The sequence below is a fragment of the Pteropus medius genome, unplaced genomic scaffold (assembly GCF_902729225.1).
Source record: "Pteropus medius unplaced genomic scaffold, Ma_sr-lr_union100, whole genome shotgun sequence".
Lineage (NCBI taxonomy): Eukaryota > Metazoa > Chordata > Mammalia > Chiroptera > Pteropodidae > Pteropus > Pteropus medius.
Window position 1 is genome coordinate 14,998,573 of NW_024352784.1, and position 24,607 is coordinate 15,023,179.

At 36.2% G+C, this 24,607-nt stretch overlaps 1 protein-coding gene across 1 annotated transcript in view; it reads right to left on the reverse strand.

Annotated features, from left to right (window-relative positions):
- Positions 1-5,075: 5,075 nt before the first annotated feature.
- CTSC (cathepsin C) overlaps positions 5,076-24,607 on the reverse strand; it is a 35,364-nt gene continuing 15,832 nt past the window's right edge. Inside the window, exons 3-7 of the mRNA XM_039848312.1 lie at positions 21,551-21,708; positions 17,560-17,715; positions 13,361-13,476; positions 8,070-8,201; positions 5,076-7,101 (exon numbers count right to left, since the gene is read on the reverse strand). Of these exons, the coding sequence (XP_039704246.1) occupies positions 6,599-7,101; positions 8,070-8,201; positions 13,361-13,476; positions 17,560-17,715; positions 21,551-21,708 (1,065 nt within the window). The 3' untranslated portion in view covers positions 5,076-6,598. The remainder of the gene's footprint in view (positions 7,102-8,069; positions 8,202-13,360; positions 13,477-17,559; positions 17,716-21,550; positions 21,709-24,607) is intronic.

A 24,607-nucleotide genomic window follows, 5' to 3' on the forward strand; every position in this document is an offset into this window, starting at 1 on the left:
AAATGGATGAGCTCTGTGATTTGGGGCAAGTTACTTAATTGCTCTGATTTCTTACCTGTAAAACAGGTTCTTTACAAGGAATTGAATGAGACATTATATGTAAAGGGCTTACCACACCACCTGGCAAAAAGTAAGACCTTTATAAAAGGACAGCTGTTATTACTACCAATAAAAACAGAACTGGGTGCAAAAATAAAGTGTAATTTAGCAGTGAGAGGTATCTACTGGGTGAAGCTGCTGCAGTGGGCAGTCAAGGTAAAGAGGCAACAACAGGTTAAAGGGGAGGGAGAAGTGCTGCTCCTGTGGGCGGCAGGAGCAGTTATAAGGAGCCCCGGGGTTTCACAAAATGAATTCTTGAAGGCAGGCAGTGGGCACCAGAAGTCTCTCTCATTAATGAAAGGACCGTAGTTCCCTGATGGAATTTCACTGGTTAGAGTCTTGCTCTAGAGATTCTGATAGAAGGAGTGAGAGAGGCTAGGTCCCGAGAAACCAAGACAAGGGGCTGGGAACCAACAGAGAAATCACCATTGGAAGCTGAGTTATCCACCTGGTACAGGTGCCCAAGTCCCACCTGCCAAGCCTTTTCAGTGGTTCCTCCCAGCCAACTGCTGAAAAAAAAAAGTAAAAAAAAAAAAATGCACTTTAAAATGGCAACTTGGTGGGAGAAAAAGAGCCATATACATAAAAGTATACTTTACTATTCTGGGGCCTGTAAGTTTCCAAGAACATGCTGAAATTTTATGCAGACTTTAGGATGAGTATGTGAAATGTTCTGGGGAAAAGATCCATAGGTTTTTTGTTTGTTTGTTTTTTTGTTTTTAATCTCAAGAATCCATGGTCCATATCCTAGAAAGAGCAAAGAACCAATGTTTTAAACAAATGCTCTTTCTAAGCAAGAATACTGCATTCTACCTCTTTTCTTCTCATCCTTATCTTGACCAAATGTTTGGTGAATTGTGATGGTGTATTCATCTTCTAGGGCAGAATTTTCTCATACGCATGAGCCTCCAATTATCATTCTATCTTCTCATTTGTTCCCCTTCTCTTTTCTTCTAATGTCTGGTCCACTAATGAGCCCCATTCTTATGATAAATGATAGCTACTCACTTAAAAAGTTCTATACATTTTAAAAATCATATAGGTGCATTTCTATTGGGTGGGATCTACTCAAAATGGACTCAATCTGTCATCTTGAAATGAGGGGAAGTGCCCTCATCTTCTCTCATAACTTCAGTTTTCATGCGCTCCCGGGGCCTCCACATCTTTTACTCCAGCTCTTGATTCTTCACAAATAAGCTCAAGTCTTGTATGCTCTCTGGAAGCTTCTGGGAAAACTTTAGTCCTCAGAGTTCTCTCCATCCTCCAAAGTCTGTAGCATTCATTTAGTGCTGGGGCAGGGAGGCGGGGAGTTATCGGCGCGCTGTAGAGCAAGCTTTCCCAGCCTCGGCATTACTGACATTTGGGCCGGATGATTCATTTTGGAGTGCATCTCCTCCCCCAATATGAAAACCCAAACGCCTACACACATTGCCAAATATCCCGAGGGGCAAAATCAACTCTTGTTGAGAAGCACTATTGAAGCATTTCATTCCCTACGGATCAGGTAACATGCTAGATCTGAACAGACTTTATTCACGGTCATAGCCTACTTTTCTACCTTTATCTTCCTTTACTTCAGTTCACTTATTTTTAACTTATTTTGTTCTGCATCTTTACCTTTGTAAAGCACTTTAAACCTTTTTCTATTTAAAATAATATGGGTAATACATTAATACCCATTTTTTTAAACCTTGTCACAGCCTACGAAGTAAAAATTAGCGTCACCTTTAACAGGCAATGACACTGAAGACTAGAAATCTCTGTTCAATAACTGAACTGAGGTCCAAATAATAAACATTGGAGGAGCAAAGACTCAAAAGCACCACTGTCTGATTTCAAAGTCCATGATATTTTCACACACAATGCTATTTTGTTTACTTTCTCTCCATAGACTCATTCTTGTTACTCAATTGAATCTTAGCCTGCTGAACTGGGATTGTCTGCTCCCTCAGGAATACTGTGCATTTCTTATGATGGCAAAGGACTAGTTATGTAAGGCAAAAGCAAGCTTTTCTTTTAGCTTTCCAGAACCCCACAAGAGAGAGAACGTTGGTATAAAATCTGATACTGAAAGCATTCATTTTCTATCATTTATCCAACAGTATACTGAAAGTATTCAATACTTTTGAAGGTTAAGAAAATACATTACAGGAAGAAAAAAATCATCTCAGTGATTGCTTTAATGCATGGCCTTGCCTTCTTGGCTTCACCCTCACTTCCTCAGGGGAAGGCTATTTCTCCCACTTACTTCTTTTCAATTGATTGCTAGCATTTTAATCTCCTTAGACCTTTTGTATCAGAGGAAAGAACAAGTTGGCCCTTTTCTTTTCTCAACTTGGAGAGTGTAGAGTTTATCACTCTTTTCCCATTTAACTATAGAATTAAATTTCAAAAAACAAATTGCCTTTTAGGACAGAGAGTTTAAAATAGAAGTACTGCATCAGCATCATATCCTCGAAAATAGGAAAAGGAGAAGCTAAATTTCTCACTTCTGCTAACTACTAAAAAGCATTTGAAGAAAAGGAATCTTAACAAAAGGTCTACTGAAAGGAAAAGGAAAGACCCCAACAACAAAGGCATGTGCTGCATTTTTTGGGCAGGGCTAATTTATCACCTGCAATTTTGGTTTGCTGTCACCATAACATTGTACAGCTTGGCCAGAAGGTAGGTTAAGGGTTCAACTACTTTACAGTCCTGGCAATTTCAGGCAAATTCACACTTTCAATCAGAACTACAGTTCAATAAGGTCAATAATTTATAGCCAATGAAACTAAGGCCCAAAGGCTGACCCATCACTAATATACAATTTTAATTCCACATACTTCCCATCAGTGCAGAAGAATATGATATATGTAAAACTCTCCAATCTTGGTCAGGCAGTTTCTACTTTAGACCAAAAAATAAATCTTTACGATAATTAAGAAATACAAATATAAATGCCACTATATTTAGAGAAAAACTGTTAAATGAAACCTTCTAAAGCACCATACATGGATTGGAGTTTAGAAAAGCACCATACATGGATTGGAGTTTAGAGTACTTGTTCCCCAAAAGATGAGAACAGGATTTCTGAGAGTTGGAAAGGAGCTTAGAAATGATTTTATCAGAGAAAGGTGACGGTCACATTAATTCTCTCATAACATTTAGATTTCTCCATTTTTCTTAATTAGGAGGCAGCAGCTACAGTAGAAAGTTCTGGACACACAGGAGTCTAGATTTATCTTTAGGAGCTAGAACCGCAGGCCTGTTATTTCACCTGCTGAGCCCATTTTTATTTTAATGACAGAGGTGGACTAAATGACCTTCCAGCATTATTGTGGTGAATCTGTTAGGCTTACCTTACCCTAACAGGAAAGTTCTGGGTAGGAAAATACAGTTGTTACAACCTTAGATTAAACTTAGTCTTTTTCGCTTCAAAGTTACAGTGACTTTTCTCTCAGCCGGGGCCTGATTTTCACCTCTGCTGTAGCCATCTAAACTTGATCACCTCTCACACTTGGTCTTCTCTCCAAACAGGCAGCAGAAGCAGCGCTGTAATGTGGGGCGATATAAAACTATACCCCACCTCCCCCCCCCAAAAAATCAAAATCACCTAATTCATAAAAGTTTTTAAAGATTTTTCTCTGTGGGATTCTTTGTACCAATGTTCCTGTTGGTTCTTTTCTTCTCCTTTTAAAAAAAGAAACCTCAAAATCCCTTCCCTACCCTCTCATGGTAGGGTAGACCTTATTTTTTTACTAGAATACATGGTAGCTGCTTCCCCATAGCAAAAGGTTATTTTACAATTCGAGTTCAGAAAAAGATGACTTACTGTGTTCCAAGCACTCTTCTACACACTTTGCATATCTGAAGGCATTTAATCCTCAGAGAACTCTGTATCCCTTCCTATCCAAATCTATTCAGTTCCCCAGTTCACTGGTGAGAGGTCATACAAAGTTCATTGAGCAAGTTTGGATGGCCAGAGAAACTTCATTATCTGAATTTAGTTTAGTTCACCCATTGGGGATGGTGAAAGGTCTGACCTTAAATAAAGCAAATAATATCACACAAAAGTGCAAATCCATTTAGTTCCTTTGTTGCAATAGTAGGGGTTTAGGGGAGAATTCAATGAGAGATATCTATTCCTTTATCTCCATTTTACAGATGAGGAAACCGAAGCACATATAGTTTAAGGAAACAGACCAAGGTTTCATGGCTAATATGTGGCAGAGCCAGAAATCCTGTCCAGGTACCAAGGCACCAAAATCAGTATCATGGCGTATGCTAGACTGCCCGACTAAACTTAGTTTCTTTTCGTGGCCAGTGCTGTCACCCATGCATGTTTTCACTGTAGTTTTTCTAGAAATATCTTTGGGGAGGTTAGCCAGAGTTCTTTTACTATTTTTCCCAGAATTCAATTTGTCAACAGACTTTGATTATATGTTCTATTAACAGCAAGATAAACAAGTTTTAGTTAATGAAATTTGCTGCTTTTTGTAAAGCTTAACAGTTTAATCACATGGCTTGAGGAACCAGGATGGTCCATTTAGTTAGTTTTTAATTCATCTAACTGTATATGAAATAAGTGATCTTTCTGTAGTATAGAAATAGGGAAAGTAAACTCCAACGCAGATAAATGCAAGTTGAAGTGCAGTGTAACTTGAACTCCCATTCAGGACAAGGCCTCTTGCAGTCTCTGAAGACTTTGGGCCTCTTCATACCATTCATACCTTCAACTAATCAAGGTTGTAAGAGCTGCTTCTCATTGCCTGTTAGGTTCACACCCATTTTTAGGTTTTCTATATTTTCTAAAGTACTTAATAGATGATACTGGCAATGATTTCCCTTCAGAGCTCAGGCAGGGCCCTCAGAAAATTGTGCAAAATTATGAGTGTTCTGCATCTTCATTACTTGCTCTCATATGCGTCTGCTGATTGCTGTCCAGTAGAACACCAGAGGATAAATTCCATTGTACGTGTTAAATAAAATCTTATCTGTTAAAGTTGACAGGTGGTACCTTTATAAACTTTAGAGAAAAATAAATTCATGCTTGATTTCAAAGTCTTATTACATTTTTACATAGCGATAAGGTTAGGCATAGCATAGGACTAAAATTACATTCAATCAGTAACAGTAACAAAAAATATATATACTTCCTTGGAGGCTTTCCAGATGATCAGGTCTATGGCTATGCCTGCCATTCAGAGTGTCTGCTTCTGTGTTACCTTGTGGTGAAAAGGTCAAAGGTATGTCTCAGTGTGCCAGCAAGCCCAAGAAGCAACACCTTAAACAGGAGCATATTCCTGGAATGCCATTTCAGTTCAAGGAGAGTAAAAATGTCATTGTAGTGAATTGCAATGCAAAAAGTATGAGGATTAAAATAAAACTCAGACTTAACGTGTCAAGTGAAACTTCCAAGTATGCATCCATCTAGTATCCCTGGTGATTCGAATATTCTAGAGGAAAATGCTAAGATTCAGTGTCTAAGGCACTCAAGGAGAATAGAACTTAGATCTAGGTTCTAATCAAAACTCCATCTTTTACCACCTGCGTGACCTTGGATCAGTTACTTGCCCTCTCTCTAAGCCTTAGTTTCTTTTCCTGTGCAAAAAGGTTAAGTTGCCTGATCTCTTCAGTATCTTCCAGCTCCAGAAGACTTGTGGTTCTTGTTTATGTTTTAGAGCTCTGACCAACTAATTTTGTCTAACTCATCATTTCCAATAGATGCCATCAATTTACTAAGCAGAAAGGTTTCACTGTGAACTATCTCTTGGAGACTTAAAGATCTGTTCAAATCTAAATTGCTAATATTCTGCTAATTAAGCTATTACTGCTTACCCAATGAAGACTAACCAATACTTCCAAATGCAGGATCACCATAAGAAGGTTTAACCAAATATCCAGATTTTTATCAAAACTTCTATTTCTTTTCACTATGGCCTTTGGCTCATCAAATATCCAGGGGATGATTTTAGCATTCACTAGTCATCATTGGAACATATCTCCTATCATAAAGTTTCATAGTATTTTTTTAAATTGAAATACCTTCAAGTGCCTTTTCTTCTTAAAATACTTATATAAGCAACATAAGTGGATCTGAATGTAACTGAAGGAGTCAATGGTGAAAATTCTCTAATGAACACAAATAATACATATCACTCGATCATTTACAAAAATCTTTTTAAAAATTTAATATTCATTGCCATATTTTCTTGTGATTTTATATAGATTTTAAAAAAATACATGTTTGAATAATTAGAAAAGATTAGCAAAATCCAGTACTGCATAGCTCACCATCATCCATAAAAACCTCATTTAATTGAATACTTAGAAAAAAGTAGGCCAGTGGTGATGGGAAGGTATATTAAAATCAGAGTGGTTTTAATTTTAAAGGCAAAAATCTTCATAGGAATCTATTTGTAATCTTCTGAAACTGCTGCTGTAAAAGTCTCCAGTCTGTGAATAAATCAGCCCCTTTAATGACTGATGGTGATCAGTATGAAATGCTGAGAAGTATATCCTACAGCTTAGGAATTGGTGTGGCTGCCATTGCTATGCTTTCAATTGCACACTCATCGGTTCCTCTGCGGATCCGGAAGTAACCATTCTCACCCCAGCTGGTGCCCCAGCTGTTTTTAACAATCCAGTAATTTAGCCCAGAGGCTGGATCAGTGCCATAGCCCACCAGCAGAACAGCATGATTAGTCAACTCAAAGGGGTTAAAAGGGTCTTTTAGCCCAGTGTGGTGGTAGATCCCTTTGTGGTAGTGGAGGAAGTCATCATAGACTTCAAAGGCAACTGCCATGGGCCCATGATGGACCAGTTCAAGCTTCATCAGGGCTTCATTGCAGCCCCCATAGAAACCTCCCACATAGTGGTACTCGGACGAGTAGTAACGGAAGCAGTTCTCCTTCAGTTTGCATGGAGAATCAGTGCCTGTGTAGGGGAAGCACGTCTCTTCCACCAGCCCAAAATCTTGGGCGTACTTTCCTGCGATGAGGTATGGGAAGCCACCTTCACAGCCTGCGGATGAATGACACAGAGTTATTACCAGTTTATTAGTAAAGGGCACAGGAGAAATTGTCCCATTTCCTATTCTTTCAAGTTCAAATCCAAAACTGTATAAAGAACTTCTCTGTGCCTTTGTTTATTTATCTGTAAAATATAGATAGCAATAGTACCTCCCTTGTAGGATTAAATTAGTGACTTCATGTAAAGGTAATAGAAGTCGCTATTATTGTCATTATTAAATATCCAGATATCACACGATAGCTCTTCATGAGGGGAAGGACTGTCTTGATACATCACAGTCCCCAGAGTCTAGAAGTCACAATGTCAGTGTTTAATAAGTACTCCAGGAAGAACGAAAAGCTCACTGACAAATTATCATTCGGCAGTTTTACTGGTGAACTGAGAGACATTCTAGTGGCCAAATCTGGGGTTGCCAGCAGAAAACTTCAAAATGAGAATGTTTCCCCCTAAATCAACGACAACTGGGCTTTCTACATGCATTACATATGCCCTGATCTGAAAACGTACATACAAAATTTCAAATTTCTCCTAAAGAGAAACCAGTGTTACTATGGTTTTAATAAGAATTAGGTTAGGTTTTGAAGTGAGACCTTTGTTTAAAATGAAACTAATGCTTAGAAGCTGTGTGACCTTCAGAGTATTATGGAACAACTGCATGTCTGTTCTCTGTCAATAAATTAGAGATAATATCTACTTTTTCAAGGTTTTGGGTGGTTGGATAATATATATAAGAAGCTCCTAAGAGCCAGTCCTCATTCGATATATAGTAACTATTGACATTTTGTGGATAGCACAGTGAATTCCATAAGAAACCACTCATTAATGAGAGAGTGAGCCAGAACTTGCACCACAGTTTTCTGATGACAGACATTGTTCTCTCTCTACCACACCATCCTTTTGCCTTTGCCAACAGTGGCCAACTACACATAGGTAAATAGAGCCTGAAATACAACACTTACCTTGAGCATACTGGCTGCAAGACACAACCTCCTGAGGACTCAAGATTGGGCTCTGAGTATTGTTGGTTAGTATACGAATTCTCGCTTCCAGCATACCCACGGAAGCAAATGAGTAGCAGCTTCCACAAGATGCTGGTGATGGAAAAGAAAGATATATAACCCAAGAGATCTTTGAAGCACTGACAAAGAAACGGAACAAGCTGAGTGGATGAGCTGCATTAATACATTTATACTGAGTGTTGCTGTTGTTATTCATAGGATGAGCACAATGAAGAAGAGTCAATCAACAAACACTATTGACATCATGGGCAAACATTAAGATTTCAACTTTTTCATCAAAAGGCAAATGTTACTATATAGGGCTTTCCTTGAAAATATTTTAAGAGGAAAAAAAATAACTCCTAACTTCTGCAAAGCATTTGATAGTAGTATTAGTGATAATGAAGAAATGATTTATGTCTGTGATATTCTAAGCCATCAGATTGAGAAAACTATGGGGGGAGCTTTTAATTATCTCTAGAGCAGATATCTTTTGTATTTTGTCTCCTTCGCCCTGAGAATGGCTCAGGTATGGGTGGGCGTATTGCAGAGGGGTGGATTTAACCAGGGTCAAGGAGGCAAAATACAAAAACACCCAAGAAAAGTAACAGTAATAATGATATTATTAAAGGTGATCAAAGAGGAAGTATAGATATAAGGCAGATAGCGGTAATGAAGTTAAAAATAGACTAGTTCTAAGCAGAAGCCGGTGACAGAAGTGCAGCCATGGTTTCCTGAAAAGTGTTACCAAGAGGAGAGAGAAACGTGAAAAGCAGCTGCTGGATGGAGGCAGGGAGAAGAGAAAAGAACCCAGTTTTATTTAATACCTGGATGCTCTGGCAAAGACAAAATAAATTTACTGAAGAAGCATATGCTAGGAACATAGCTGCTATTTCAAAAGAAGAAAAAATGTTGCATTGAGGTAATAAGCATGAACAATAATATTTTTCTATCTGTTTCTTCAATATGTGTGGTAAAAGAAATAAGTGCGTATAAAAAAATGTGGTGTGCATGTAACAAAATGGACTTCTATTTTACAATTCCAGAAAGAAAGGAACATAATTTTAATATCTCTATTATTACATAGCCTCTTTCACTCCGCCACTGATATAAATTCTACATGGAGATATGCCTGTACCAAATCCAAGACACTGGTATTAAATGCAGTTATGCACAATTGGTATGTTATTCACTTTATTAACATTAGTCATCAAATTATCTGAATGGCGAGCACTCCCTTATGCACATAAAATAAGATTAGTGAACAGACAATATTACAATTCAAAAAACTAATTCTACATAAAGAGAACACTGCCTTTGTTCTCTTTAATAAATATGAAGTTAGTAATTTAGTAACTGCCTTTCTTAGACAGAAAAATATTCAAAAGAACATTATGCATTCAAAGTATAATCAGAGGCACTGTTTTTCCCTTCTCCAGATAACTATTGATTCATGTCCCTCCCTGAGTGCAAAGAAAATACAGGATACTTTATGCTCAGCTTTCAACATCCTAAACTTGCATTACTTATATTGTTTTCCTCAAACTAAACTGTGGATTTCCTTGAGTGTTCACAGGAAATTTGTTTTCTTCATCTTGGTGCCTGATGAGATGAAGGAACTCGATGCATATTTGCAGAAAGAATAGTTAATTTATGAACAACAAATAGATATTTACATCCAGGAAAGAAAATGACTTTAATAGGAACAGTTGACCTTTACTTGTTTCTAAGTTTTACGGGAGGCAGACCTTCTAAATAATCCAACAATACCACAGGTCCTGGACCTAGAGTCTGTTAGAGCCCTACTACCCTTGAACTTCTACCATGTTTGATGTTCCCTCCAATTTTCCCCATAAACATGTCAGATTTATTCAGATCATATACTGCTTTTGCTGCTCAGGGATCACCTAAGTTATAAAGATTAGAAGAGAAACAGTTAGAAGGGAGCCTTGGAATTCATCTAGCTGTACAACCTACCCATCTGATAATGCATACACTGAAGACTTAGAAAGAGGCAATAATGACCTGTCCAAAATCACAAAGCTAATAGATGGCAGGCATTAGTGCCTAAGTGTTTCCCAATGCCGGCCTAGTGTCCCTTTCAGTTTATAGGTCTGTATCTACTTTAAAGTTTTTTCAAATTTTCTTTCCTGGCCATCTAGTTACTAAACAGACCAAAATTAACTTACACATTTTTGTTTTGAAACCATCCAAATAACACTATCTTTAGAAACTCTCTTTCAAATAACTGAATGTCAAAGAACTTCACAAGCGACTATATAGCCAAAGCCAGTGTTTCTTTCATGAGACATCAGGGTCTTATAATAAATAACATCCCATGAAAGTCTAGACATGGCCCCATTTTGGCTATCCAGCATTCTTGGCCCATAGCGGCCAAAGAAATAACTTCTCTTGGTATTAATCATTAAACTCTCATCATCTGACCATCTAGCACTGTGTGAGGGACAAGCCACATGCACATTTGAGAGCTCAGAATGTGCTCTGTTAACAGAGGAAATCACTGGAATGAGGACCGGGGGCAACCTCTCTCAAGCCCCTGTAGTTCCCAGAAGAATGTGTCAGCTGCCCAGTTAATTAATGCCTCTTTTCAAAAGTCGAGGCCAGAATCTAGATTCTAAAAGGACCCTTACTCCTTAAGAAGACTACAACGCAATAAAGGATGAGAAGTACATCTGGCCCAGAAAGAGCTTTGCAGTAATCAAATTTCTAAAATCTCAAACAGATAATATGATTTTCGCATGGTTTAACTGTGTTCAGCTACAGCTTTCGACAGTAGAGAGCACAATGAACTAGGAGTAAGTGGTGAAGATTTTCTTTTTTCCCCTTTCTTCTTGCTTTGTCACTCAGCAATATGACTCCGGGAAAGTCACTTGATCTTTTTGGCATTTTTTATCTTGTGTGTCAAATAAATAGGGTGGAGCAGAGTCTAAGGTCCTGCCTTCCAGCTCTAATAGCATAATCAGCATTAGAACACAACTGAAGTGAACTAGATTTTGAACATTAGGAAAACACTCTGCATTGCCTAATTAATGCAACCTAAGAGACACTCTCTTTCTTTCTTGAAGATATACTAAATAAAGGAGAGTTGGGAGAAGAACAAAGAAATTCCATCTCTTCCAATTTCCTAGCTCTCTTCCCTCTCACACTTTAAAGTAAATATAGCTATAAGGCTGGTGCCTAAAGCTGTCTTCAAGTGTCAAAGTAAAACCTCATGTGCCCTCCCACTATTTCTTTTTTCATTAATCCTGATTTGCTCTTTAAAGAGAGAAAAGATGTGAATTCCCTCAACTGTGGCTAACTTTTGAATTTTGGGTTATATAGAACTCTGGTATTCTTACAGTTAGTGGAAATTTCCAAGAAGCCCAATGAGCAGGAAGAGAAAATAATTTTTTTCTCAACCTAAACTACAGAAAACCCAAAGAAAATCAAAAGAGGAACCTGTAAGTACATTATTTTCTAAAGTACCTAACAAAATACTGCAGATGAGGGATCTATTCAAAAGGAATTAATCCATGAAATTTCTGTTTTTAAATTGCCGTTGTCTGTACAATTCATATTTATAACACTCAAAGAATATGGAACATTGGAAACAATATTAGTTTTTACTAAGCTACAAGAAAACCAATATCAAAGAATATTTGGCTTTAGAAAGTCTAATTCTCTTCTCTTGAATTACTGTCTCATCACTATCAATCATCTTTTGGGAAGTGAGTGGAACTAAACTTTTCTTTCCACCTTTTCCTATGCTCTCAATGAATTTTAAAAACACTATCAAATCTGTTATCATATTGCATTTTAATGTTTTGCTTGCAGGTCTTGCTGAACTGTAAGTCTCTAGGACAAGAACCATGTCATATTAATCTTTATATCCTCAGCTATTAAAAAAAATTTTCTAACACATGTTCAATGCTCTATAAAAATCTGCTTGATGATAGAGAAAAATCTTAACCCTCTCTTAACATCAAACTTTTAATTTCACTTTCCATTAATTTCTCAATTACCTTCAAATTTCTCTCATTTCCAATGCCCCCTTTCCATAGAAGCCCTCCCAGAAAGGGAGAAGGTAGGGAAGGATTCAAGACCCACACTTTCTCTAGAGTTCAAGAGTCTCAGAACAACTGGTACAAGGAAAGACAAAGAGATGAAACCTCTGGTGTCAGATGGACAGGAAACTTGCTGACTGGCCGCTACAAGACCTGTTCAAAGCTCTGTAAATTTAAAACACTTTGCAAGAACTCAGTGAGGATAGAACTGAAGGATCAGTGGTGAATGCTAATAAGTGGGAGAGGCTGATTATCACTGAATTTTTAGGGAAGGGAAAGAACAATTTATTTTTGGGTGTTATTAATTTATAATCCTCTCAGGGGACACTAATCAGAATGTTTCTAGACAGCAAATACTACACCTATTTTATAGTAACAAATCAGTCATGTGTACTGTAATTATCTTCTAAATGAACTTAGAAGTAATAAACCTATTATATAAATGATTCTCCAAGTCATTGTTGGCTAAAATTTAGGATAACAAGATAATTTGCTACCAAGTGCTATTAGAGAAAAAATTATTAAATCTACTCATACCGTATCCAATTTCTGAAAATAACTAGTAAAATGCAATTATAGTGATACTTTTGGTAAATCTTGGCTATGCTCCCAGGCCACCATTCGGGAAACCAGGTTAATATTTACCATCATATGTCATATTCTGATGTAAAGTGAACCAAAAGGTCACAGCTCAAAAAATCTACCAGAGAAATATAAAGGATACATTTTCTGGGCTTCTATGGTAATTAAAGACTAAATGATGGGGTCAAGGCATGGAATGGGAGGACAGGTAGCAAAGAAGGATTCCAGCAAACCACTTGCATAAGGAAGACTAATTTGAGTTATATGCAATTCTTTGTTTCTACATGAGTCTCTCCTACTAGCAGGGCAAATGAGTTTGACTTACATCGCTCTGATTAATTTCATTTGCTACTTGGAACATATATTGAGGACAATTAAGAAATGCTGAGCTCAGTTGGAGAGATTATTTAATACCAAAGCCTGTCATAGATATAAAAGAAGGAAGTAAGTATTCATTGGCCATATCATTTCTATTTCTTTACTAAAGTAGATCATGCCCGTTTCATCTCTATATTCCCAGAATATACCACAGAGCTTGGCACATAGTAAACGTTCAATAAATGTTCCAGAATGAATTAATTAAAAATTACAATTTTTTTTTTTTACCTTGGTTTCGAACCGGGGTAACAAAATTGGTACCACGAACATTTCTCCAGTCCCAAGATGTCGGCAAACGTAAAACCTTCTCATGTATTTCAGCAGTTAGTGGTGCAGGTTTGGGCCTAGGATGGATGGAAATATACATTTGACATCAATATATACTTTTCTTTAAGGATGATTTCCTAACCTCTAATTATAGTATTTCAACTACCTGGCTGGCTAAGATCTGGATTCAGAACCAAAGAATACTTGTTTCATCAGTGTTTCACAGTGTATCTATAACACAATAATGTGTCTATTATACAATATGTCAATTTCATAACTAAATTGTGAAAATGGCTTTCATTATCCATTTCTTTTCCAGGAGCTAGTAATTTTCCCCTGTGAAATTACACTAGTTTTGTGTATCACTGTGATGCTATTTTTAGTATGCTTCAACAGCTGCATTCTTTTACTTTTAACATATTTTGACCAAGAAAGTAGATGTAGGAAGTTAAAGATGGCCGACGAAAGATATAGAGAAAATAGAGGAATTACTGATGTTTGACTCAGGATATGGGTGGTAGTGATAGTGAGGTGGTTGTAAAAGAAGTGAAATAGGCACAGAAATGAAAGGTCTAAGTATAAAGTAGGTAGAGTAGTTCCATAAACTATAGACAAAACTGCTTCATCATTATAGAACTGGACCTTATATGAAATGCTTGGAAAGTAAGACACAAAAGAGTTGCCTTGGACGATGAATAATGAACAGAACTTTTTTTGGAAATGAGAAAATTGTTTTACAAGCTTCTCCATATTAGAGATTTAAAACAAACAGAGAATTCTAGCTCTTGACACACTAGACTTCTTGAAGTTTCCCCAAGTCTGTCAAATGCTCTGTGTTCCACATCTTTGTGCTACTATTCCTTTTATCTAAAATGCCCGTTACCCACTGCTTAGAAGAAATCCCCTTAGAGTTTTTTCCCGACTTCTAATTTTACGGACTGTTCGCAGAGCAGCTCTATCCACAAGCCCCAACGAAAACTCACTTCTTTCTATGCTCCATCAACCCTTTTGGTAGGGCACCACTGTTACGCCGTGGTAACATTTATTTTTCTGTTATTGTGAACTAGGCGAATTTCTTATTTTCTTGGCATTATCATACCGCACTGTTCTAACTTTTTTGTGGTTAGCCAGTTGGTTTTATTCCAGGTTCCAATTTAGTCACTTGTAAAGATTATTTCTGGACTTCTTCATGTCCTCTGTAACTATTCTCAAGTAGTTCCCTCTCTCACACACTTCTCTAAGAGATGATGTAGTAGTTAATATGCTAAGACAAAATGGAATTGAGATAAAAAGAAAGAAAGAGAGAAAAAGAAAAAAATCACTTATGAAAAATCACTCATAACCTTGAGATTTGTGAAGAACAGACAGCATAGTTCATACAGAAATGTCAATTAATTTCTCACTAAAATATTAATTAAGCCAGAGACATTGTTTGACCATATAAAAAGATAGAATTCAGAGAAATGAAATATATAGAAATTACCATAACAAATACAAGGAAGTTATAATAATGCTATAAATTCAATTGGGATAATGCCAATTGTATAACCAATGTACATAAAAAGCTATGCACATGGAAATTTTATATATAGGGTAGAAAAAAAATAAACCAAAAATAAACCTTGGCTATTTCTTTTGAGATTTATGAATAAAAAATAGATGCAAACAAATTTTGAAAGGAAATAAACAGTTTCTGTGATTTCACAGTGAGAGGCCAACAGAGTTAATCAATCGATAAATATTAACTAATTGACCTGTGTATGCCTAAGAATACACTAAGAAATATGAAAGATAAAAATGGAATTGAAGTTTGGCAGCATAACATAGTTTCATGGCAGGTATCTCAGAGTCATACCAACCTCCTACAAATGGTTTAACCTTTTACTAGCAGTGTGACATTAGTCAAAGATTTTAACATCACAAAATTATGATGGCCTCCTATACAAATGGGTATAAGCACACCTAACTCAAAGGATTGTTATAAAAATCGTGCAAAATCGTGCTTAGAACAGTGTTGGTTTCTGATAATTCTTTAACAAATTACTAAGCTATTATGATGATAACTACCATCATCATCAACATCCATGTCATTAAGAGGATTAAATATGATGCTGATAGATTTAAGTGACTATCTGGGACACAACAGACATTCAAATGTTTATTTTCTACTTCCCGCCATCCTATAAGGCAGAATGTTTGCCCATCAATGTAAACACAGACAAAGCAAAAACAATGTGACATCTGAAGCTCAATGGTGTGAAAATGAAGAGAGTGAAAAAGGAATCGAGGTGATGGAGAAGTGAGAATTAATAACATTATAGGTACAGTATACATTATTGGCTCTCAGTCATTTGGGTCCAGATTTTTTAAGAATCTAGTAAAAACTCTGGACTCCATAGTTTCACAAATTCCTCAAACTTCATGTTAAGAATCTCTGAGAGTTTCTGCTATGTCACTAGATTCTTAAAACAGAACTAATTTATATACAAAATGCTACTGAAAACTAGGGAGCTAGACTACAATGTCTGTTTCGGTATATCCCACTTCACTCAATTCCATCTCTTTATCTTAGCCTTAAAAGCAGACCTTCATAAAGTAGCCTGCCCTTCACAAAAGCAAAGGTGCTTGGGTGGAAGGGGGAAGAGTCGAGTACAAAAGAGTTCCACAGATACATGGTGCATGGCGCAGCAGTTGTATCTGAGGCTCATGTCTTTCAGGCAGGTGCTCCAGTCTCCCAAGGCTCAAATGTTGACAGCATCTCCTCTGAACTTTCATTGAACAGGTTAAGAACTTCCTGTCTCACATCGACACAGTATATGATTCCTTCACTCTAATGAATCTGAGAAAGAATGTGATATGCTCCATTTTTCAATTTAGATTAACCAGAGCGTCTTATGGACTAGAACTTCCTTAGAATACACATTAAGAAATATTGTATAAGATTATTTTGATAAAGGGGAAGAATTATGAGAGAATGCTCTCAGTTGGATAGGAAAAAATCTCCCTACAGCCTCATAGTGGAAAAATGCCAGAGCCTTAGAATTATTAGTCTATAGATAAAAAGTTAGAAATGCATTTCAGTTAACAATTAACCAATCAGTGGCTTGTTCAAACATTAAAATTTGAACCAAGGACTTTAAGTATATTAAGGAAATAATCATTGCATTTCCTGAAATTTGAGAAATGTTTTGATATACTAAGGGAGAAGAACCAACACAATTTACTGACTCCCATTAGCTCTACTGGTTTCCAGTTCCCTGTCTTTCAGTGATGTCAGTTTCTTCTGAAGCAAGATATGGCATCACAGAAACATTGCTGGCTATTTAACAAATGTTAAGGGACTATATACTCTGACAGATCCAGCTATAGTTTTGAAAGAATAAAAAAAAATCTACTGAATTCTTGACTATAAAAATTCAAAGTATTATGATCTAATTTCTCAAAGTGATACCATGGAGTATATAAGCTAAAGATGGGAATGTCACTTATAGCTGAAGTTAAAAGAGGTATATTGATTACAAGGAATGGTTTTTTGCTGGACCTTCAAACAGAGAGAGAATTTTGAGATTTTTACAAGTAGTAAATTTGACAGTTATTGGCAAGTTGAGGGGTATTTGAGGCAAAGGGAGTAGTATGAATGGAGGTCATGAAAGAAAAGTTTTTAGCAATTGTGTAATATTCTTTAAAAGCAGGTCAGGGTACTATATATATTTACTGTCCAATTTAGATGGTTTTGGTTACTAAGTTAAATTTATTTATTAGAAAATAAGTAGTAACACAATTATAGCTGAGTACAGAAAGGTATTAAAGTACTTTATAGAATGGCTAAGAATGAAGACAGGGAGGAAAAGAGAACAAAGAGACAGGAGGCAGGAGGTAGCTCCATAAGGCAGGAAAGAGATGACAAAGCCCTAAGCCGGGGTATAGAAAATGGAAGGGGAATCACGGAAGCGGCAGATGCTGTGAAAGCAAAACCCATAAACCAGACTTGGAGAGCAGAATATGTGTGAACAGGAGAGGGAAATGGTTGGAAAAAAGGTAACAGGAAAAGTTTAAGTTGGCCAATAAAATGGTGGGCAACCCAGGGAGAGCTAGTTGGAAGAGAGGATGGTATTCAACATAAACATCTTTATTAGTGATAAAGACATGTGTTTTATTACCTGGGGACTCTCCTGCTATGGCCGCCACTTCTCCTAATCATCTCTCTCAGGGTAAGAGTCTCGTATTCCATGTACGTGGTTGCAGTCCAAGACTTCTGAGCGGCATTGATAGCTTTCACAAAGTCATGATTATATTTGTAGGGCCTATTAGAATACCTGAACAAAAATAAGATAGTTTCAGATATACTCTTTACTGATATAATCAGACTTCATTAAAACAGGCATTCCAACACTCTGGGCCTAAGTGGAAGGTGGTATAATCTTTCAGCAAGGCATTTTTTTTTTTTTTTTTTTGTAATGTAACTTCAGCACTATGGTCAAATCATCAAAATAGTCTTTATTCTACATTTTTTAGTATAAGAAATTCATAAGTTAAATGCACTACAGTATATAGAGCGAGACATACAATGCTGGATTTCCAGTCAATGGGACAGTTAAACATCATAAATACAGAAAACAAAATTTAGATAAACTGAAATTATAAGATAAAATAAAATCCAGTTTTAGACAACAAAAATCAAAATACTAAAGATCTCTGAACTATCCCTAACTCTAATGTAGTGAAATCTCATTGGATTCAAGTTATTTTGTAGTGAGCCATGCAGAATATGACCCCGTTAACCCAGCTTAGAAATTTTTGGGAGCCAGGAGGAACGGCATCAGACACTCTAACAGTAAGTGGTAACTGATTTTTGATCTGAAAAATCCCCTTAATTTGGCTCTAAAGTCATCAGGCTTTCGAAATACCTTCTCTTCCTTTCTCCTCATAGTTTAAACAAACCATTGTTTACAGTACAGTTTGTATTGATACCTTTTATTCAAGAAAAGCTGTTTTTTTTGGCACCAAAACTGATCTGGGTTTGGTTCATATATGAAGAGACAACCTCTGAGTCCAAAAGTCACCTTTCACTTTTGTCTGAGGAGATGTATATATATATATATATATATATATATATATATATATATATATATATATATACACATTACATATACATACATATTATTATTATTATATAGATATATATACATATATATATATCGATATATACATATATCAAGACATATATATATATCGTATATATATATATATATATGTATATATACATACATATATATATATATATATATATATATATATATATATATATATATATATACATACATACATATATATATATATGTCAATAGCCTGGAATTGGAATGTCTTCTATGAAAATAAAACTTCACGTTAACTAACATGTATGTATAAAGAAGTTCGATGAAACACTTTCATACTGGTGATAGATTATAAACAACCTAAACAAATGTTCTAAGATAAGAGATTGATTGAATAAATAATGGTACTTAATTTGCTATATGGGTTATTCAGTAAAAATGTCTAGAAGAATATTTAGTGATATGAAGGGGTGTCTACACTATATTAAACTAAAAATCAGAATGTCAAAGAAGTTTATAGAGAATTTACCATTTTTTGTGAAAGTATATACATTTATAGTATGAGTATATTTTTAGAATGCCAATCATAGTTATCTCTGGTGACATAGGATTGCCAACTTTCTCCACCCCTCATACAATTTCCACAATGGACCCTTATAACTTTGCAATAATAAAAAAATAAAGTACAGGACAGCACAAACTGTATATAATGTATATATAGCATGGCAAGTATTATAACCACATGATACAAAAAAAAAAATGATTCCACATGAACATTTGGTTTATATCCTTGTTACTCAAATTTGGTTTTTGAACCAGTTAGCAGCAGCAGCAGCAGCAGCAACACCTGGATGCTTGTTAGAAATGCAGACTTCTAAGTATCCAACCCAGACCATCTGAATCAGAATCTGCATTTTAACAAGATCCCTTGGTGATTCACGATAACATTAAAATTTAAGAAGCACCAGTTTACTTGATGCCAAATGTTTCAATACAGATGTAAATAAATCTAACATACACAGAGCATGTTTACAAAGCCCCCCAAAAATCAGGGGCATTGATTATTCATTTAATTCAAACATGTATCATACCTATGTGCCAGGTGCTAGAAATTACAGAATTTACCATATTATTTCTACTAAGAAAAGATTTTGTGGCTTAAGTGTGATTCACTATCCAAGACTTCCATTAACATTCAATTATGCAAAGCAAGATATATCTGACCTGAGTAACATCTTAGGCATACTCTGAAATTTTTTCTTTTAATTTATATGTTCATGGAAAGAGCACTTTAATACAATCAAAAAAACTGGAAGCACTGAAAAGAATAAAAAAGTGCAACCATGCTGATGTTTTAATGTTTTTATCAAAGTCCTTCCCTACTTGTTGCAAAGTGTGAAACCAGAGAGGTGCCTTCACTAAATAGATTATAAAACTGCCTGTGTCATATTTCTCACACAAACACAACAAAAACAAGTGACAGTTACTTGTTTCTTTAAGCCCGAAAGTAAATTTAAATTGTAAATGTATGTCTTGAAATATTTTCTACTGGTGAGGCTCACTATTTCATGGACTTTAAGCATTTGAGAAGCAGTAACCAGCCCTACTTCTCTGGCTGTATTGTAACATCTAGCAAAACATCATAGGCTATGTGCATTACCATAGTGACAATGTAAGTCTTAAATACTAATATTTTTACTGTTTAAGATCCAAGGAGATTAAAAATAATGTACCTTGCTATGGTTTAAAAGATCGCTAAGAGCTGAAAGAGATCTTGAGGGTAATTTTGTCCCAAATGCTCCTTTTATGGGTTCTGAGCACTCCAGTTAGCAGCTTCTTCACTAAAGGAGGCAATGTTTGCAATCTCAAAAAAGTACAAAGCACATCCCAAATGGTAGGGTCAAAAGTGAACGGCTTATTAGGAAATGTGTTGCTCAAGGATCAAGCCGAGCAAAGCAATTTAAAAGCTAAATTCAAAATGGGGGAGGGGAGGGTGAATTAGTCTAGATTTACGTCAGCATTTTCCAAGAAAAGTTCCTCCTCTTTGAACTCATGTCCCCCACCTCTCTGCTGCAGTCATTCTCCTACAGTGTGACCTGGCTTTAGATGAATTGTTCAAGTATGCTTTCAGTGGATACCACAACTAAATATAACAGAAAAAGTTACTACCGATAATATTTTTCTTTTCCTTCCCAAATTAATAAAAGTCTGAAATCTCGTTTGTGTGGTTTGGTTACCTAAAGTGCACCTAACTTAACAAAAACATCAACTTCATGTTACAGGCTGACTTGTGATCTCTCAAAGTTCATATGTTGAAGTCCTAACTTCCAGTACCTCAGCATGGGACAGTATTTGGAGATACAGCCCTTAAAAAAAAATTAAAGTAAAAAAAAGGTCATAGGGCCCTAATCCAATATGACTAGTGTTTTCATAAGAAGAGGAGATGAGGACAGAGACAGAGGAATAACCACATGAGGACACAGAGAGGGCGGCCATTTGCAAGCCAATGAGAGTGGTCTCAGAAGAAACCAAACCTGCTGACACCTTGATCTTAAGGCTTCTAGCTTGCAGAACTGTGAGAAAACAAGTTTCTGTTGTTTAAGCCATTCAGTCTGTGGTACTCTGTATGCATGGTAGCCTTAGTAAAGGATATATACTACATAAATACTAAGAATTTTAATGTTATTTATTGCCTTGTTTAAAATTTATGTTCGATTAGTATCGCCTACACTTGTTACAACATAAACATATGTATCTACAGGTATTATGCAATATAGTTTACATGGCAATAATAAAATTATTTTTCTTTATTAGTCGTTGCAGCTCTATAGTTCTTAACGTAAATTTCCAAAGCACTTTTTAGAGTGCTTTGAAAAAAATGCTGCTTCTCTCAATTACATCAGTCAACATATTTTTCCAGTAAAGTTTTATATAACATGGCTTTATGTTTCCAAGTCAAATAAATTTTATGTAATCGAAAATTTCCAAGAATTAACATCCACATACACATACTATAAAACATAACTAAACACATCTTTCATTTGTGACAACTCACTTGTCCTGGAGACCCTGAAGGTGTGCTGTGTTCACATTCTCAGAGGTAGTGTCCTTTCTTCCAGTGAAACAAGCCCAGTTCCGGCCCAGCACATCATGCACCCACCCAACCATCGTCTCATTGCAGTAACTGGTCACCTTGCCGCCCTCTTCTTTATACTGCAATCAAATAAGGGAAGAAAAGGCCAGATGAATCTGTTGTCAACTCTCAGGTCCATTTCTCGGGCCGCATTCACAGTAAAGACACCACTTTTTCATTATACCTTAGGGATCTGCCTCTATCAATCAAAGCAAAAACTTCACTGAGAGGTTACATTCTGAGAAAATATCCCAGAAAAGGAGGAGAAATAAATGTTTGTATAATTAGTGTTGTTAGTCACCAAACAAAATTTATAACAAAGCATTTCCGACCATGAAAAGAAGAGAAAGAAACTAACATTTTTATAACATCTGCTACATACCAGGCATTTTATACAAGTTATCTCATTTAATCCTCACAATAAGCCTGTGAGGAGGCAAGCACACCAATAACCCTATTTTGCCAGTGAGAAAGTGGAAGCTCAGCTCAGAGAGGATATGTATCTCCTACCTAAGGTAACGGAGCTGCTAAGTGACAGAAACAAATTTCTGCTCAGGGAAGATTCACTCTAGTAAAACACAAGAATAAGCGATGAAAATTTCCCATATGACTAAACGGAATCCTCTCTTCTGTCAATATTCCATCTATTAGGTTATTGTGATCATAAGGGAGCTAAAATAATCTGATTATTAAATATGCTCTCTACTTTACTTCACTAATATGGCCATTTGTCTTATTTCAACGTTAACCATTAAGTGACACATCCAGGATTTGAACTCAGAGACTTTGACTCTAGAGCCTAAAAATATCATGCTATAATATCTCTTGGAGGAGGGACACATAATCTAGAATGAGAACATAGAATATAAGAGGAATTAAGAAAAATGCATGCTAAATTTCTATGAGGAGTTGACGTGGGTACAATTTCAGGCACTGACTGAATTTAATGGAACAAAAGCACAAAAGCAGTCACATCGGCACCACAGTCAGTTGTGTTTCAATACTTTTCTTGACAAAAGTATGCAGTAGGTTGGTTTTGGCCTACAAGCTATGGTTTGAGGGCTCCTTATCTAATTTAAGGAATACTACTTTACCCTCTGCAAGGGTTGGCATACCTCTTTTTTAAGGGCCAAGATAGGAAACATTTTAAGGCTTGCAAGCTGTAAGGCTTCTGTCACAACCACTTGACTCAGCCATGTGATATAAAAGGTGCAGAGGAAATGAATGAATGAATGAACTAGACAGTGTTCCAATAAAGCCGTATTTACAAAAACAAGCTGAGAGTTTGCAAATCTCAAGTTTAGAGGTATTGAAAGGGCTAACGCACAATTAAAGATAAAATTACCTCATCACATCTAACTATCTCTGAATTCAAATCATTTTTAGTGATAGAGTTAGAAATGAATGCATGGTCTTATAATCCAAAAGAGGTGGATTTAAATCCTGGATTCTTCACCCATTGAGCTATATATAGCACAAGATAAGGTACAATGGTCTACTTATAGGTACGTTTTGCTTCTATCCTGGTGGTTCAAGATAGCGTGAAGCCCATCTATCTCTGCCTCTGGCTAAGGATACCATCCCTAGCAGGAACTCAGCTCGCCACTCCTCCTGTCCCTGCTAAAGGTCCAACTCAGGACGGGGAACACTGAAATAATGATATAATCAAGCTACAATGTTACAGGGTGTGTTGTAAGCAAAGGTTAATAACATTTATGTTAATTATGCTGAAACTGCAACTACAGGAAACTACAGGAAACTGCAATTTTCATAGATTTTATAGATCAAAAGCAGTCTAATATTGGTAACCTCATATGATGCAACCTACACCCCTCGGAGTTCTAATCAGGATTTCTCTTTGGCACAGGCTCTAGATCATGTTCCCTTCTCTCCTGTCACTTGCCAGTCAGACAGGCCAGGTGTGGCTAAGCCAATGCTCCCCCTATCACTGCTGTTTTGGAAAGCAGTCTGACAGGCTTTAAGAGTTCTTGAGATTTTACTTATAGAAATCATCAAATACACAGAAATAAATAAAAAAAAAAGCTAAACAGGAAACACTCATTGCAGTATAACAGAAAAGTTAAAAACAAACACGAGAACAAAAGAATGGCCCAAATGTTCAGGTATAAAAATGTTTAAGTAAATTAATAATTCAAAGGACTATTATATAACCTTTTAAATGATAAATATGAGTTCTATAGGAGAGAGGTGAGCACATTAAAGCTGGGGGGAGCTGCCTGCTTTTAGAAATAACAGTGTTATTGGAACACTGCCAGACCACTTGTTTATATATGGTCCGTGGCTGCTTTCGTGCTACATCAGCAGAATTGAGCAGCTGCCACAGAAACCACTAAGGTCCACATAGCAGCATTATTCACAGTGGACAGGACACGGAAGCAAACAAAGTGTCCTACAATAGATGACTGGATTAAGCAGCTGTGGTACAAAGTCTAAAACATTTATTATCAGGGCCTCTAAGAAAAAGTTTGCCAACCCCTTTATAGATAACTAAAAAGAGAATACCTGTGGTATATCGAGAGGAAAAAAAATACAAGATAGTATTTAAGTTGAATGCAAATATGTAAATTTTTTATAAAATATGGTTTTAAAAAAATGGAAATGAAAGATGAAATGGGTCTCTGGGTGGGATTTTCTTGGTTATTTATCAAATGGAGATTATTATATAAATTTTTTTAAACTAATTACTTTTAAAAATACTCTTATTTCCTAAGAATGAGACTCATAGCCTGTAAAGTCCTAGAAGAGAACATCTGTGAGGGATGGTCCAGGTGTTACTAGAGGTCACTAACTTTGATCTGTCTGGTATTATTACTCTTCCTGAAAAAAGTCATTATTTACATAACCTACTTTGTATTTTGCTAAGCTCTTTCATTTATTTATCAAATATTTATTGGTCACATAGTATTTCTCAGGCATTGTGCACAGTGCTAGGTATGCACGTACATATATATTGATGTG